Source organism: Staurois parvus, unplaced genomic scaffold (assembly GCF_062004578.1).
Source record: "Staurois parvus isolate SC_StPar_1 unplaced genomic scaffold, SC_StPar_1.0 ptg000147l, whole genome shotgun sequence".
Classification (NCBI taxonomy): Eukaryota; Metazoa; Chordata; class Amphibia; order Anura; family Ranidae; genus Staurois; species Staurois parvus.
The window spans coordinates 23,428,412-23,443,790 of NW_028317943.1; the positions used below are offsets into that span (position 1 = coordinate 23,428,412).

General features: G+C 44.4%; 1 protein-coding gene across 1 annotated transcript in view; it reads right to left on the reverse strand.

Annotated features, from left to right (window-relative positions):
- USP44 (ubiquitin specific peptidase 44) overlaps window positions 1-15,001 on the reverse strand; it is a 90,791-nt gene extending 75,790 nt beyond the window's left edge. The window contains exons 1-2 of the mRNA XM_089674129.1: window positions 14,463-15,001; window positions 1,058-2,549 (exon numbers count right to left, since the gene is read on the reverse strand). Coding sequence (XP_089530255.1) covers window positions 1,058-2,539 — 1,482 coding nt within the window. The 5' untranslated portion in view covers window positions 2,540-2,549; window positions 14,463-15,001. The remainder of the gene's footprint in view (window positions 1-1,057; window positions 2,550-14,462) is intronic.
- Window positions 15,002-15,379: the final 378 nt, after the last annotated feature.

Here is a 15,379-nt window from a genome sequence, read left to right on the forward strand (position 1 = left end):
ATTGGGGAGATTTCTCTTCACTTCCCGACTCATAGTCAAAAAAGGAAGTGAGAGGAAATCTCTCCAAGTGAGGGAATCCTGTTGCGTCACCAGAACTAGCATCCCCATTGGAAGACTTCCCCTCTAGCAGTGTTCTGACGTCAATCCAAAATTATGGGATTTTCATTTAGGCTCCATGCACACTAGCGTTTTTCAAGCTCCTGGAAGCTATCAGCATTTTTTTCTGCTTCTAGCAGCTAATTAGTGTTATCCTATGTGTCCATGCACACTATTTTATATTAGTATTTTTCAAGCTACAGCATTAGGAGCAGAAAAAAAAAAATTGTTTTTGTAAACTTTTTGGGAGCGTTTTTCCAGGATGAAAAAAAACAAAAAAAACCCAAAAAACTTCTGAACGCTCCTAATATGCTACTAACAGTATTTTTGTTTTTCCTACATGTACTGTAAAAACGAAACAATAAAACGTGAACACTCCTAAAGGCTACTAAAAATGCTATTACCAGCGTTTGTTTTGCTTAAAAAAAAACAAAAAAAAACTGGCCAGTCAGGAACCGTGGTGGATTCTTTGGAGACTTTAAAGTCTGGATATCGTCACAGCCTGGTCCAGATCAGTAACATCAACCAACAGCGGACTTTAGAACTAAGTGCACTCCTGTGACCCACAGAAGTAGGGCCAAAAGAGCTTTGGCCCTACTTCTCTGTTAAAAACCCTACACATCTATAAAATAACAAAAGAAAGAAAACAAATGGCACTGAATAATACATCAGATCCTTGTGTCTCACCACTAACAACACAAAACTCACCTGTGGATAAATAAAAATGCTTGACATTCCTATTTGTCAGCACTATAATAAATGCAAAGTTTAGCACAGTTGCCCTTAGATCCACAATCAAAAATGTTTCTAACCTGGTAAATGCGCTCTATCACATAATGAGAGGAAACAAAGTATAGTTTTCACAAAGCAGTATATAGATGAAAACAAATAAATAAATGTAAGGCTGGCAGGTTGTGCAACCTCAGAACTGTTAATGGCATGCTATAATTAGATTACATACCTGACTGAGAAGCTGACCATGAAAAATTGTGTTGACTACATTCAGGACCTGTTTGATGAGTTTCCTCTGAGAGCTGGGAATCAGGGTTGGGTACCCAGTCCCGGTTGTCTCCAGTTCCTGTTGTACTTTATCCAAAAGTTCACATAAAAATTCCTGAGCATCTTGCTGTGCATAACCACGAAAGGCTGGAATTAGCCTCCACACTGAATGAAGCATGGCAAATGGGGAGACTAATGCCCACTTACCAGACCACATAACTTGGAAGAGAGTATGCAACTCGTGGCATAGGGAAATGTGCGTTGAGCTGGGTTTAGGTTGAATGAGTTCCATATTTCTACCTTTTGATGCCCCACCACTGAGGCCAGATGAGGAGCTTTGGCGCTTTACCAAAGGCCTTTCTACTTTACTGTGCTTTTGTGTTATTTTAGCAAAGTCTGTGGCAGGGGGGATTTGGCTGGATGATCTTGTTTTTCCATTGGCTGCAGCTGCCAATAGCTCCTGAGTTTGATTTAGGTCGAGCTGCAGGAAACATTCCCGGAAAACATGCAAATGACTCAAAATCTGTAGAATAGAGTTCATATAGCAAGTGTTCCCCAAGTTCCTTAGTCCTGTCACCCCAGGGGTCACAGTAGTTTTTTTTTTAACTGGGGAATCATTTAATTTTTGTCTACATGTGTTTTCCGAGGTAGATCCTGAAGGTTTTTGCTTTGTGGCGGGGGTTGGTTTTTGATGCTTTTTCTGCAGTGGTGGCATGATCACCTTTTGCAGCTGCTCTTGCAAGCGGGAGCTCTTGCGTGGGGGAGTACTTTCCATCTCCTGCTTTAATTTGTGCTTTAGCATCTGACGCTTTTTTCTTGCTTCCTCTCTCCTTTGTTCAGCCTTTTCCCTGAGGCGCTCGTCCTCCAACCGCCGTTTACCTTTGGGAGTCAACGCAAACCAAGACCTAAACACTTTCCCCAATAACGCATGTCTTCTATGCCAAAGAGCAGTAAATGTGAGGTCTTCATTCTGGAGCAGTGCTTTTGCACCTTGATGAGATGTAAAAGTGTCATCCACAGCTACCATAGACCGTAGTGTCCGACCACTGCGTGTTGTGCAGTCATAGTTTTGACTTTTGATTGCACTTAATGTGCTCCGTAAAAGTTTAAGGTCACCAGTGGCATTGTCATTGAGAACATAATCATCACAAAGGTAACAGAAAACATAGAGTTCATTCACCTCCAATGCTATAGGATGTTTACTTTCCTGAAAGTGTTGCAGTGCATGTTCTTCAATGTATCGACCGCATGCCACATGCGAACAGCTCAGGCAAGCCCATACTGACTCTGTAGTGTTACAGTCCACACAATGCCACTTTTGAGGGTTCAAAATCGAATGGTCTTGGGCAAGACGTAGTCGTCCCACATGTCGACACTTATCCATCTTCAATATTTGGACTCTGAGGTCAGCTGTGGTGTACCTCATCTGTTCCTTTTTGCACATACATTCTGACCTGAAAATACAATAATTACGATAAATAGAACTGTAGTGGAGAAGTGTGTGAATGGTTGTACCAAACCTATCACTTGCAATTATTGTAAAATAGACATTTAATATACAAGAATATGACCATTCTTATAGCATGGGCAAAACCACTTAATACCAATTTAAATATAAATCTGAAAGATTCACAAATACAGATATAAACATGAAATTAAAGTTTTAAAAAACTGTAAAGTGGAAGTAAAGTCAAATTTAAATCTGGTTAAAAACATTGCCCTCCATTTCCTCTCTTCACTGGATTGAAACGCTTTCCACTCCTCAGTGTCTGTGAGCGCTCAACAGGGCTGAATTTATAGCCATGACGTCACCCGCCATCCCTCATTGGCACTCCCTCCCACCATTACAGCAGTTTAATGACATGCTAGGCACAACTTTTTGATCATATTCTGCACCAAAGCTAGTTAAAAAAATAAAATAATAGCATGTCCACTGACCAATTTTACAAATGGTATGCAGCATAGGTATGAGGAGGGGGAGGCAATATTTTTAACTGAACTTATACAAGCCTTTACTTCCACTTTAATTTCCAGGCACCTTTGTATGTAAAAACAAAAAAAAAGGTGAATGGATACTCCCCAGGCCAGAATGCTCCTAGTCAATTTTACAATTATTACAGTGGAAAGATCGAGTGCATTAGATGACGTGTCATCAAAAGACAGCTATTCTACTAGGGATTTTGTTTTGTCAGCTGACCACATATACAGTGGATATAAAAAGTCTAAACACCCCTGTTAAAATGTCAGGTTTCTGTGATGTAAAAAAAAAAAAAAAAAGACAAAGATAAATAATTTCAAAACTTTTTCCACCTTTAATGTGACCTATAAACTGCACAACTCAGTTGAACAACAAACTGAAATCTTTTAAGTAGAGTGACGTATGACACATCTGGACTTGGCAATATTTGCCAACTCTTCCTTGCAAAAACACTCCAAATCTCCTGTGCACAGCCCTCTTCAGATCACCCCACAGATTTTCAAGTCTGGGCTCTGGCCTGGCCATTCCAAAACTTTAATCTTCTTCTGGTGAAGCCATTCCTTTGTTAATTTGGATGTTTGCTTTGGGACATTGACATGCTGAAATATGAAGTTCCTCTTTATGTTGCGCTTTCTAGCAGAAGCCTGAAGGTTTTCTGCCAATATTGACTGGTATGGTTCATAATTCCCTCTACCTTGACTAAGGCCCCAGTTCCAGCTGAAGGAAAACAGCCCCAAAGCATGATGCTGCCTCCACCATGCTTCACTGTGGGTATGGTGTTCTTTTGGTGATGTGCAGTGTTGTTTTTGCGCAAAACATATCTTTTGGAATTATGGCCAAAAAGTTCAACCTTGGTTTCATCAGACCAGAACACATTTTCCCACATGCTTTTGGGAAACGTCAGATGTGTTTTTGTAAAATTTAGTCAGGCTTGGATGCTTTTCTCCGTAAGAAAAGGCTTCTGTCTTGCCACTCTACCCCATCTTCTAGACATGAAGAATACGGGAGATTGTTGTCACATGTACCACACAGCCAATACTTGCCAGATTTTCCTGCAGCTTCTTTATTGTTGCTGTAGGCCTCTTGGCAGCCTCCCAGACCAGTTTTCTTCTCGTCTTTTCATCAATTTTGGAGGGACGTCCAGTTCTTGGTAATGTCACTGTTGCGCCATCACTTGATGATGACTGTCTTCACTGTGTTCCATGGTATATCTAATGCCTTGGAAATTCTTTTGTACCCTTCTCCTGACTGATACCTTTTAGCAATGAGATCCCTCTGATGCTTTGGAAGCTCTCTGCGGACCATGGCTTTAGGATGCGACTAAGAAAATGTCAGGAAAGACCTACTAGAACAGCTCATCTTTATTTGGGGTTAATCAGAGGCACATTAAATGATGGCAGGTGTGTACTGACTCCTATTTAACATGATTTTGAATGACTGCTTCATTCTGAACACAGCTACACCTCCAGTTATAAGCGGGTGTGCAAACTTATGCAACCGCATTATTTTAGTTTTTTATGTTTACTCCCCCCTCTAAAAGATTTCAGTTTGTTTTTCAATTGAGTTGTACAGTTTATAAGTCACATTAAAGGTGGAAAAAGTTCTGAAACGATTTATCTTTGTCGCGTTTTTTTACATCACAGAAACCTGATATTTTAACAGGGGTGTGTAGACTTTTTATATCCACTGTATATGTATATATGGTATAAACATCAGTTATACCGTGGACTACAAAAAAGTCGATTAACCAGGCTGTATATTTTCAAAAACTGCTCCATTAGGAATAAATAGACCAGCTTTTACAATCTGATCATATAAAATTTCCTGAAAATGTATGTCTGTGTACAGAAAAGATATTTCAGTGGTTGAAGTTTCTCATTGATTACCATCATTTAAACTAAATAGATAATGCAAAGCTTTAATCACATTCAGCAAACCTTAGGGAGACAGATATATGCTGAACCAAAAGACATGAAATATTGGTAAGCTATACTAAAACTAGCCAATTCAACACAGGGAGTACTATTCTGGGAAAAGCCCATACATCAACCACAGCTACTACCCAGCATGCACAGATTGGGGCGCACATGCCTTGGCTGAAAAAGGATTATTTAAAATTGGATTGCCTTCTGGCAATTATGGCAGTGATGTAATGTGGAATACACTAGGATTTCTCTCTGCAAATACTCCAACATTTTGTAAAATGTGTACTACTATTATTGTGCATTACCAATAGCAGGGGACTTGATGAATGTATGAGAGGCATCACACTAAAGCCTGGTACACACGGCAAGAAAGAAAAAATTAACAGAAGTTTGCAAGGAGGTCTCTGAACTAAAGATGCAACGGAGCTATTGTGTTCTGACAAGGGGTCCGGTCAGTGCCCGCAGTCATTGGCTGAGAGCACTGATAGAATGCTAATTGGCTGCTGGCTTTCCAGCAAGCTTGACCGACAGAAGCCGTCCATGAGCTCAGCTTCTCTAAAACAAGGACCTGAACACATAGGCCAAATGTTGGCTGCTATCTACTGTACAATCTGATTTCTACTGACATTCCCCATGTGTATGGAGCTTAACACTTGTGTATGTAAAACAATCACTAGATAACAGCAATCATTTTGTGGTTAAGGCTAGGTTCAAACTATTGCAGCTTTGCGGGCCTTGTTTGCACAGCCACGGCAGCCCTTTCATTTGAACAAGCTGCTGTACCTGCGTTTCACACATGAAAAGGGTTCCGCTAGCATTTTGAAAACGCAGTGGCTAGGAAATCACATGGTGCTTTTGTACCATGTGATTTCCCTGCGGTTCCTGCACCTGCAAACATGCTGCTTTTTTAGATGCGTGGGGTGCCATTGAGAATGAATGTCAGCTTTGCACATTTTAACTGCGGGTGGAGGAACAGTTGCGATTCCTGCACCCGCAACAACACACAGTAGTGTGAGCCTAGCCTTATATTTAGAACTTTATTTTCTACATGAAAAAATAGCTGAGGACTGGCAAAGAAATATGTTAACCCCTTTTCATCCGCCCCCTTACAAATTTCTGAACACCCAGGTGGCAGAAAGGATTGGCGTCCATGTGACAACTGTGATTGGCTGTCACAGTGGTCAGGTGATAGGCTGGGTGAGAAAGGGTTAAAATAACTGATCAGGTAGGCAGCAGGCACTGCCTCTGTCAAACTCAGCCCCTAAAGTCAATAGGGCCACACCACAACCATGAGTCAAAAAGCTTGGCTTGCGGTGTATTAGCCCCATTATAAACTGCCACCTACATGAAAAAAAAAAAAAAAAAAACCACCAGGAACCCTTGCTCCTGCCTACTGGGCTTGGCTAGTGCTTGTGGTTCCACCGGCTTCATGATGCAGAGGGTACAGCGGTAATCCAAAGGCTATTTTTAAGTGTCCTAGCCTCCTTGGCCAGAACCTAATGCCACTTGCGCCTCACCAAGAATCCCGCCTCTTCCTGATGTGAGGTCACCCGCCACCAGGACCCATCGCAAACTGGACTTTCTGGACAGCGCGAACTGTCACAGTCTGGTGCCCACAGATGCCAGTGCCAAGAAGGAGAGAAGAGAAGGAACGGCACTGGTGTGAACATCGCTGGACTCTGGGACAGGTAAGTGTGTTTACTAAAAGTCAGCAGCTACAAAACACAAAAACAGCTGAAACTCCGCTTTAAATCACCCAATCTCCTAAAGAACTCTGGTGGTGAGGTGTACGCACAGCTGCCCAAGCCATCATACATGGTCATGTTTTTTTCTCTCTGTTGAACTCATTTATTTTATATTATGGAGAATTTAGCAAGAGTGGAAACACCCCAAAGTAGGTGGGAACAAAACAAAAAAGTCCCCAAAAAAAAAGAAAAAACCCCTCTTAGTACATTTAAAGAATAATAAGGCCAGAAAATTACTGCCCACCAGGCTCAAGCTGCTGCTGCAATGCCACGTTTGGGTGGAATGACCCTTGTGCCATGTATAGGCAAACCTTTTTTTTCTCTACAGTTTGGATAGAGTAGGGAATGGTTAAAGCTAAGTATACACTTTTGGATTGATTTACTAAAACTGGAGAGTGCTAAATCAGGTGCAGCTCCGCATATAAACATATCAGCTAAAGGCCTCATACACACTGAAAAGTTTTTCTGCTGGCAGCATAAAACGTAAACACAGCAAAAACGCATGTACAGTCAGGTCCACAAATATTGGGACATGGACACAATTCTAACATTTTTGGCTCTATACACCACCACAATGGATTTGAAATGAAACGAACAAGATGTGCTTTAACTGCAGACTGTCAGCTTTAATTTGAGGGTGTTTACATCCAAATAAGGTGAACGGTGTAGGAATTACAACAGTTTGCATATGTGCCGCCCACTTGTTAAGGGACCAAAAGTAATGGGACAATTGGCTTCTCAGCTGTTCCATGGCCAGGTGTGTGTTATTCCCTCATTATCCCAATTACAACGAGCAGATAAAAGGTCCAGAGTTCATTTCAAGTGTGCTATTTGCATTTGGAATCTGTTGCTGTCAACTCTCAAGATGAGATCCAAAGAGCTGTCACTATCAGTGAAGCAAGCCATCATTAGGCTGAAAAAACAAAACAAACCCATCAGAGAGATAGCAAAAACATTAGGCGTGGCCAAAACAACTGTTTGGAACATTCTTAAAAAGAAGGAACGCACCAGTGAGCTCAGCAACACCGAAAGACCCGGAAGACCACGGAAAACAACTGTGGTGGATGACCGAAGAATTCTTTCCCTGGTGAAGAAAACACCCTTCACAACAGTTGGCCAGATCAAGAACACTCTCCAGGAGGTAGGTGTATGTTTGTCAAAGTCAACAATCAAGAGAAGACTTCACCAGAGTGAATACAGAGGGTTCACCACAAGATGGAAACCATTGGTGAGCCTTAAAAACAGGAACGCCAGATTAGAGTTTGCCAAACGACATCTAAAAAAGCCTTCACAGTTCTGGAACAACATCCTATGGACAGATGAGACCAAGATCAACTTGTACCAGAGTGATGGGAAGAGAAGAGTATGGAGAAGGAAAGGAACTGCTTATGATCCTAAGCATACCACCTCATCAGTGAAGCATGGTGGTGGTAGTGTCATGGCGTGGGCATGTATGGCTGCCAATGGAACTGGTTCTCTTGTATTTATTGATGATGTGACTGCTGACAAAAGCAGCAGGGTGAATTCTGAAGTGTTTCGGGCAATATTATCTGCTCATATTCAGCCAAATGCTTCAGAACTCATTGGACGCCACTTCACAGTGCAGATGGACAATGACCCAAAGCATACTGCAAAAGCAACCAAAGAGTTTTTTTAAGGGAGAGAAGTGGAATGTTATGCAATGGCCAAGTCAATCACCTGACCTGAATCCGATTGAGCATGCATTTCACTTGCTGAAGACAAAACTGAAGGGAAAATGCCCCAAGAACAAGCAGGAACTGAAGACAGTTGCAGTAGAGGCCTGGCAGAGCATCACCAGGGATGAAACCCAGCGTCTGGTGATGTCTATGCGTTCCAGACTTCACGCTGTAATTGACTGCAAAGGATTTGCATCCAAGTATTAAAAAGTGAAAGTTTGATTTATGATTATTATTCTGTCCCATTACTTTTGGTCCCTTAACAAGTGGGAGGCACATATGCAAATTGTTGTAATTCCTACACCGTTCACCTGATTTGGATGTAAATACCCTCAAATTAAAGCTGACAGTCTGCAGTTAAAGCACATCTTGTTCGTTTAATTTCAAATCTATTGTGGTGGTGTATAGAGCCAAAAATGTTAGAATTGTGTCCATGTCCCAATATTTATGGACCTGACTGTACATGTGTTAGTGTTTAGTGCTTAGACGTTTATTCATTCTATTGGCCAAAGTACCAATTAATAAACGCCCAAGTGCGTGGGCAGCGCTTAGGCGAGTTTAGTCATGTTTACAATCGTTTTTGCTGTGTTTAGCATTCCTCTCCTGAACGTGATTCTTCTGCGTTCAGGAGAGGGACGTTTCACTGGCCAAAGACGTAGCAAACAGGGTACAACAAGGTACTACACCTATACTGCATAGGTGTGATCGGGGCCAAAAATGTTGAATTTCTCATTACTTGCTGTACAGAGACATTGGTCACCTGGACAGATGGGAGGGTGAATCTCCCCAGTAGAGGCACAAACAAAAATAAAAAAAAAATGACAGGCAAGACTATCCAAAACAAAAATAAAAAAAAAATGACAGGCAAGACTATTCAAAACTAAAACAAAGGTTTTGGCTTTTTATGCAGTTTCAGTCAGACACACAAGAACTGAGAAATGCTTCTATTTGTCTCACCACATCAAAAAAAATTCAATGGTCATCCAACAGTAACACACTTTCTGTGCTAGTATGACAACAGTCACGGTATAGTATCTATGAAAGGGCAGTGCTGTCACCCTAGGTTGCTCCTTTGATTTTGACTAATTTCTTGCCTCATCTTCATTACTAAGGGGAAAGCTGTTCCACAAGTCACATATTATAGCTGGAAAAACTGAAAATATTGTTTGAGATGGCAGGTCCGTGCAGGTCAGGTAAGCAACAAGGACACTGGAAGTCTGACAAGATCAACAGGTAATTTGCTGTACATGGTGAAAACATTCTTCAGCTGAAAAAAAAAAAAAACAATGCAGCTGTGACATCTAATGATGGCTAAGCTGCAATATTGTACATTATTGTTCTTGGGTTTACATAGCCTTTAAATTATGAATCTCTGCAAATACAAAAACCAAATCTTTCACAACAATGGACAAGCTACTAGAACACAGATAAAAACACAAAAAAAACTAATTTTTTTCTCACAATTGTGCCAAAGCTTGCCATACACTGAGCACATTTTGGCTGAACAGCACCTACATCCAATCACATACAGGCAGTGTCCGGGTATTCTGACAGTCCATGGTGTCAGCTGTCAAAATACAATTCCCACAGTGGGAGGTTCATCCATACATGCTGTATAGTGTTAATGGAGAAATATGTCAGATTTCTGTTGCTCATGCCCACAGGCTGAAAAAAATAAATAAATAAAACCATCAGTGTATGGCCAGCTTAACCACTTCCCGTCCGACCCATGTACATAAACGGCTGGACGGGAGCAGTGCAGGGGCAGGTGGCCGTTTATAAACGTCCTCCCCACTTATGCGTGCTCCCTAGGAGTGAGCAGCACCGCAATCCGGTGCCCGCTGTGTCCAACACCAATCGTTGTACGGGACCTCTGTGTGAGGTCCGATCATGTCATCACTGATTGGCCAATCAGTGCTCACATGAAGAGCAGTAAGCAAGATGTGACTTCTGACATCATTGCTTACTACGTGTGAAATCTGTGAATGATCACAGAGATCACATGGTGCAAGGCTATTCACAACAGCCTTGTACCATGTGACAAGCTGTAACCAATTACAGCTCACACAGTATTTCTCAATGGCTGCAAGAATGCAGCCAGAGAGAAGGAGAATGATTGCTTTTACAGCCTTGGGTGTAAAAAAAAAAAAGTCTTCGTCACCCCCCACAAGTAGTACAGTGTCACTATGGTGACACTGTACTGCTAGGGTGACAGTATGTTAAAAAATAAAAATTTAGAAAAATTATAATTGTTGGTTATAAACCAATTTGTGTTTTTTTTTTTTTACTAAAAAGATAACAACTGAATAAATGTTGGCCAAGATTTATGAAGAAACATTATTTGCAAAATGTTATAAGGAAAAAACTTTTCAAAATTTTTGGACTTTTTCATTTATATAGCAAAGAAAATAAAATCCCAGTGGTGAATAAATACCACCAAAATAAAGTTTTATCTGTCTCAAAAAAATGCTAAAAAATTCATATGGGTAGTGTTGCATGACCGCACAATTGTCATTCAAAGTGTGATAGCACTGAAAGCTGAAAATTGGCCTGGACAGGAAGGGGGTGAAAGTGTCCGGACTTGAAGTGGTTAAAGCAGTATTAAGTCCAAAACAAAAAATTTATTATATTGCAGCCTTCTAATCCCTAGATGCGGAGGGTACATCAGTTTTCTTTTTTAGACTTTTTTTTCAATTTATTTATTACAGGTACTTATATAGCACTGTCAATTTATGCAGCGCTTCATATAAAAGTATATTGTACACTCACATCAGTCCCTGCCCTCAAGGAGCTTGCAATCTAAGGTCCCTAACTCGCATTCTTACATATAGATACTAGGGCCAATACAAAAAAAGAGGAAATCAGCCTATCAGCATGTCTCTGGAGTATGGGAGGAAACGGGAGTACCTGTAGGAAACCCATGCAGGCACAGGGAGAACATGCAAACTCTGTGCAAGTAGTGCCGTGGCTGGGATTCCAACTAACGACCCTAGTGCTGCTAGGCGGAAGTGCTAACCACTTAGCCAATGTGCGGCCTGTTCTTTCTGTTTTCACCTGGTTATCTGGCCAGTAACACACCTCCTGTATTAGTGAGACACCGCTTTGGAGAAATGAGCACAGTTGACAGCAGCATTGTCAGCCTGGGGAGGAGGAGGGGAGTGTTAAATGCATTAGCAGATTTGAATGCAATAACAAACTGAAGCCAGACTCCAGCACACTTTATAATCATTTTTGGATAAAAGATGATCATTTTAATCACCCCTCTCAGTGGTAAATGGATTGTCTCATCCATGTAAGCTGATACATTCTGCTGGAGATAGTGAACTTCTGAAAAACAGAAGAGTTGCCGGCTGAATAAAAGATGAAAATAGATGAATTGCCTAAGAGAATTAAAGCAGCCATCACATCTAAAAACTGGTAAGCTGCAATATAATAAAATGTTTGCTTTTGGGCTTAATACTGCTTTAACCCTTCAAAGTACAGCACTAATACTAGGTGAATTTAATCAGCTCTCCCTACTCTCAGTGAAATCTCACACAATTGACACACTACAACCTCAATATAATACCATCAAAAAGATGTAAAAACATGCCACACTATACTGAACTACAGGACCTGCTAAGAGCTTGACATCTACAATACAGGCACCAGTCCCAACATTCATTTGGGTGACATGCAAACAAAATGCATCTTCATGTTAATTAGACATACAGTAGTGGGGTATTTTAGAGCACAAGACAGAAAGTGGAAAAAAAAATGAGGACACCTAGCAAAACCATTCCTGAACTACAGATGTCCTTAAAATATTCTGAAAAAGGAGGACTGATTACCTTTCAATTATTATGAAGAGGATGAACATATAAAAACTATAACAATTATATAGGTAGTCTGCAAATTCAGATGTATTTTTTACATGACAGCCATGTATTAAAGCAGACCTCCAGCCATCCCCAAAACATGTTCTAACCTGCCTCCCCCACCCACTTACCCACTAAAATGTTAAACTGTAAATAATTTATGTTTTCAGTGTTGCTTCCTTAATCCTTGTCTAGGCAATTAGGTATAGGGGGACTGCTGCCTCCTGGGATGTCTATGTCGCACATCTCAGGAGGCTGTGTACTGGATCCAACGCTTGTAGAGTCTAAGCAACAAAGCAAGTCTGTACATGCGCACAGAGATGCTGCACACGTGCGGACATGCTATGAGGCTCAGAGGTCTATGGGATCTGGCAGAAACTCATGTGTCTGCACATGTGCTTAGATGCCTCTATGCGCTAAACAGGAAGAAAAGAAAAAAAAGTGCTGGGGGTCCAATCCACTGTCACTAGCATTGAGGGTCTGACCCACTCTCTCTAGTGTCAGTGAACAGATCTGCCATTACTAGTGCCAGGGGTCAGATCCATCAACGCCAGTGTCGGCGGTCGGATCCACTATATACAGTGTCAGGAATTGGATCCATTTTCACTAGTGTCAGGGATGAGACCCACTACCACTAGTGTGGGAGGTTAGATCCACTATCAATAGTGTCAAGAATTAGGTTACCTATCACTAGTGTCAGCAGTCAGACCCACTATCACTAGCGTCAGCAGTCAGACCCACTATCACTAGCGTCAGAGATGGGATCCACTATGAATAGCATCAGGAACTGGGTCCACGGCCGCCACCGGCAGACCTCGGGTCCACGGCCGCCACCGGCAGACCTCGGGTCCACGGCCGCCACCGGCAGACCTCGGGTCCACGGCCGCCACCGGCAGACCTCGGGTCCACGGCCGCCACCGGCAGACCTCGGGTCCACGGCCGCCACCGGCAGACCTCGGGTCCACGGCCGCCACCGGCAGACCTCGGGTCCACGGCCGCCACCGGCAGACCTCGGGTCCACGGCCGCCACCGGCAGACCTCGGGTCCACGGCCGCCACCGGCAGACCTCGGATCCACTGTCGCCACCGGCAGACCTCGGATCCACTGTCGCCACCGGCAGACCTCGGATCCACTGTCGCCCGCGGCAGACCTCGGATCCACTGTCGCCCGCGGCAGACCTCGGATCCACTGTCGCCCGCGGCAGACCTCGGATCCACTGTCGCCCGCGGCAGACCTCGGATCCACTGTCGCCCGCGGCAGACCTCGGATCCACTGTCGCCCGCGGCAGACCTCGGATCCACTGTCGCCCGCGGCAGACCTCGGATCCACTGTCGCCCGCGGCAGACCTCGGATCCACTGTCGCCCGCGGCAGACCTCGGATCCACTGTCGCCCGCGGCAGACCTCGGATCCACTGTCGCCCGCGGCAGACCTCGGATCCACTGTCGCCCGCGGCAGACCTCGGATCCACTGTCGCCCGCGGCAGACCTCGGATCCACTGTCGCCCGCGGCAGACCTCGGATCCACTGTCGCCCGCGGCAGACCTCGGATCCACTGTCGCCAGCGTCAGACCTCGGATCCACTGTCGCTAGTGTCAGCCCTCGGATCCACTGTCGCCAGCGTCAGACCTCGGATCCACTGTCGCTAGTGTCAGCCCTCGGATCCACTATCAGTCCTGTAAACAGCAATTCAGAAAACTACTCTGTAATGAATACAAACATTGTGATAGCACACAGGAGTAAGGAAATCAAAGCCTCAGCATGTGTCCCATCAGTGTCCAGCTGTGCCGCGCTCCCTATCCCTGTGTGTATGATATAGATGGATATAGATACACAGAGCCTTGTCCTAGGCGGTGAGGGATGCGGGCGGACTCCTGCCTGTCGGAGGGACATACGGGGTGTTGTCAGTAGTGAAGTTGCTTGTGAGGTCAGTGTAGAGTGTCCCGTGTATAGCAGACTGGGGCTCCCCATTGTGTAGCCCCCCCAGCTCTCCCTGACATGGGGGTGTTCAGGCCGGTAAGAAGCCCAGACACCAGAGCGCCCCCTCCAGGCTGGGCCGGTAGCGGGGTGACATGTGCACAGAGCAGGCGGCACACACAGCCCGGCCTCCCTCCCTCACACAGCGAGCAGACGTCTCCCCTATTGTCCGACCACAAGCAGGCACTCACCGTGCGAACGTGTTGCTGCTCCCCGGGGAGGGAGAAGCGGAGCGGGGCCAACAATAACAAAGTGGGCTTTTTCACTCAGCCCGCCGCTCGGCTCTCTCTCACGACGGTGACGAAGAGGATGACGTCTGGGGACGGCTAAGGAGAGGGGGGAGGGAGGAGGGGGAATCCGGGCACACAGCAGCTCTGCCTCCGGGGGTGGGCGGGGTCTGCCGCTGAGCACAACAGCTGCTGTCCCTGATTGGAGCACGGAGCCAGGAGGGGCGCGGCGTGCAGAGAGAGCGGCCGCCATGTTAGCTGTGGGTAAGGGATTCCATGTGCTGCCACAGAACGCTTTAGCTGATTAGTATGTGTGACACCCAGTCCACACACGTACGAGCTGGGCGAGGAGGAGGAGGCGGCGTACGGGTCAATTAGGTTTAAGGAGGAAAGTCTTCCATATGCTGCGCTGTCGTCATGATAGGTTTACTACGAAAGCAAATCTAGCAATCCGCCAGACGGCTCTAGCTTAGTCCTGACGATATTGGTGTGCGAGACGTCCGCAGCTAAATGCCTGCCACAGACAATGGGGCTCAGTGCTGAGCACTGGCACAAAATGGAGGTATTTCCCTAGCAACCAATCACATACCTGCACTGGCTGTCCTTGCCGGTTTCTGATTGGTTGGCAGGTGTGTTCTGTTTCTTGCCAGACTACTAGATCAGTCAATTTAGCTCGAAGCCCAGGGCCATACACTGCCATGTCTTATCCCAGTCCTGTGTCCTGACAGGAGAAGTGCCCTGTGTATTATAGTGCCGTGTGTACAATCATGGCTTCTCCCTGACCTCCACCACCAGGTTCTGGCAGGGACAGGAACATCCTAGTGTGCACCCACCTACCTACCTGTGCTTCTGTTCCTTCACCTTCATGGGCTGCACATTTC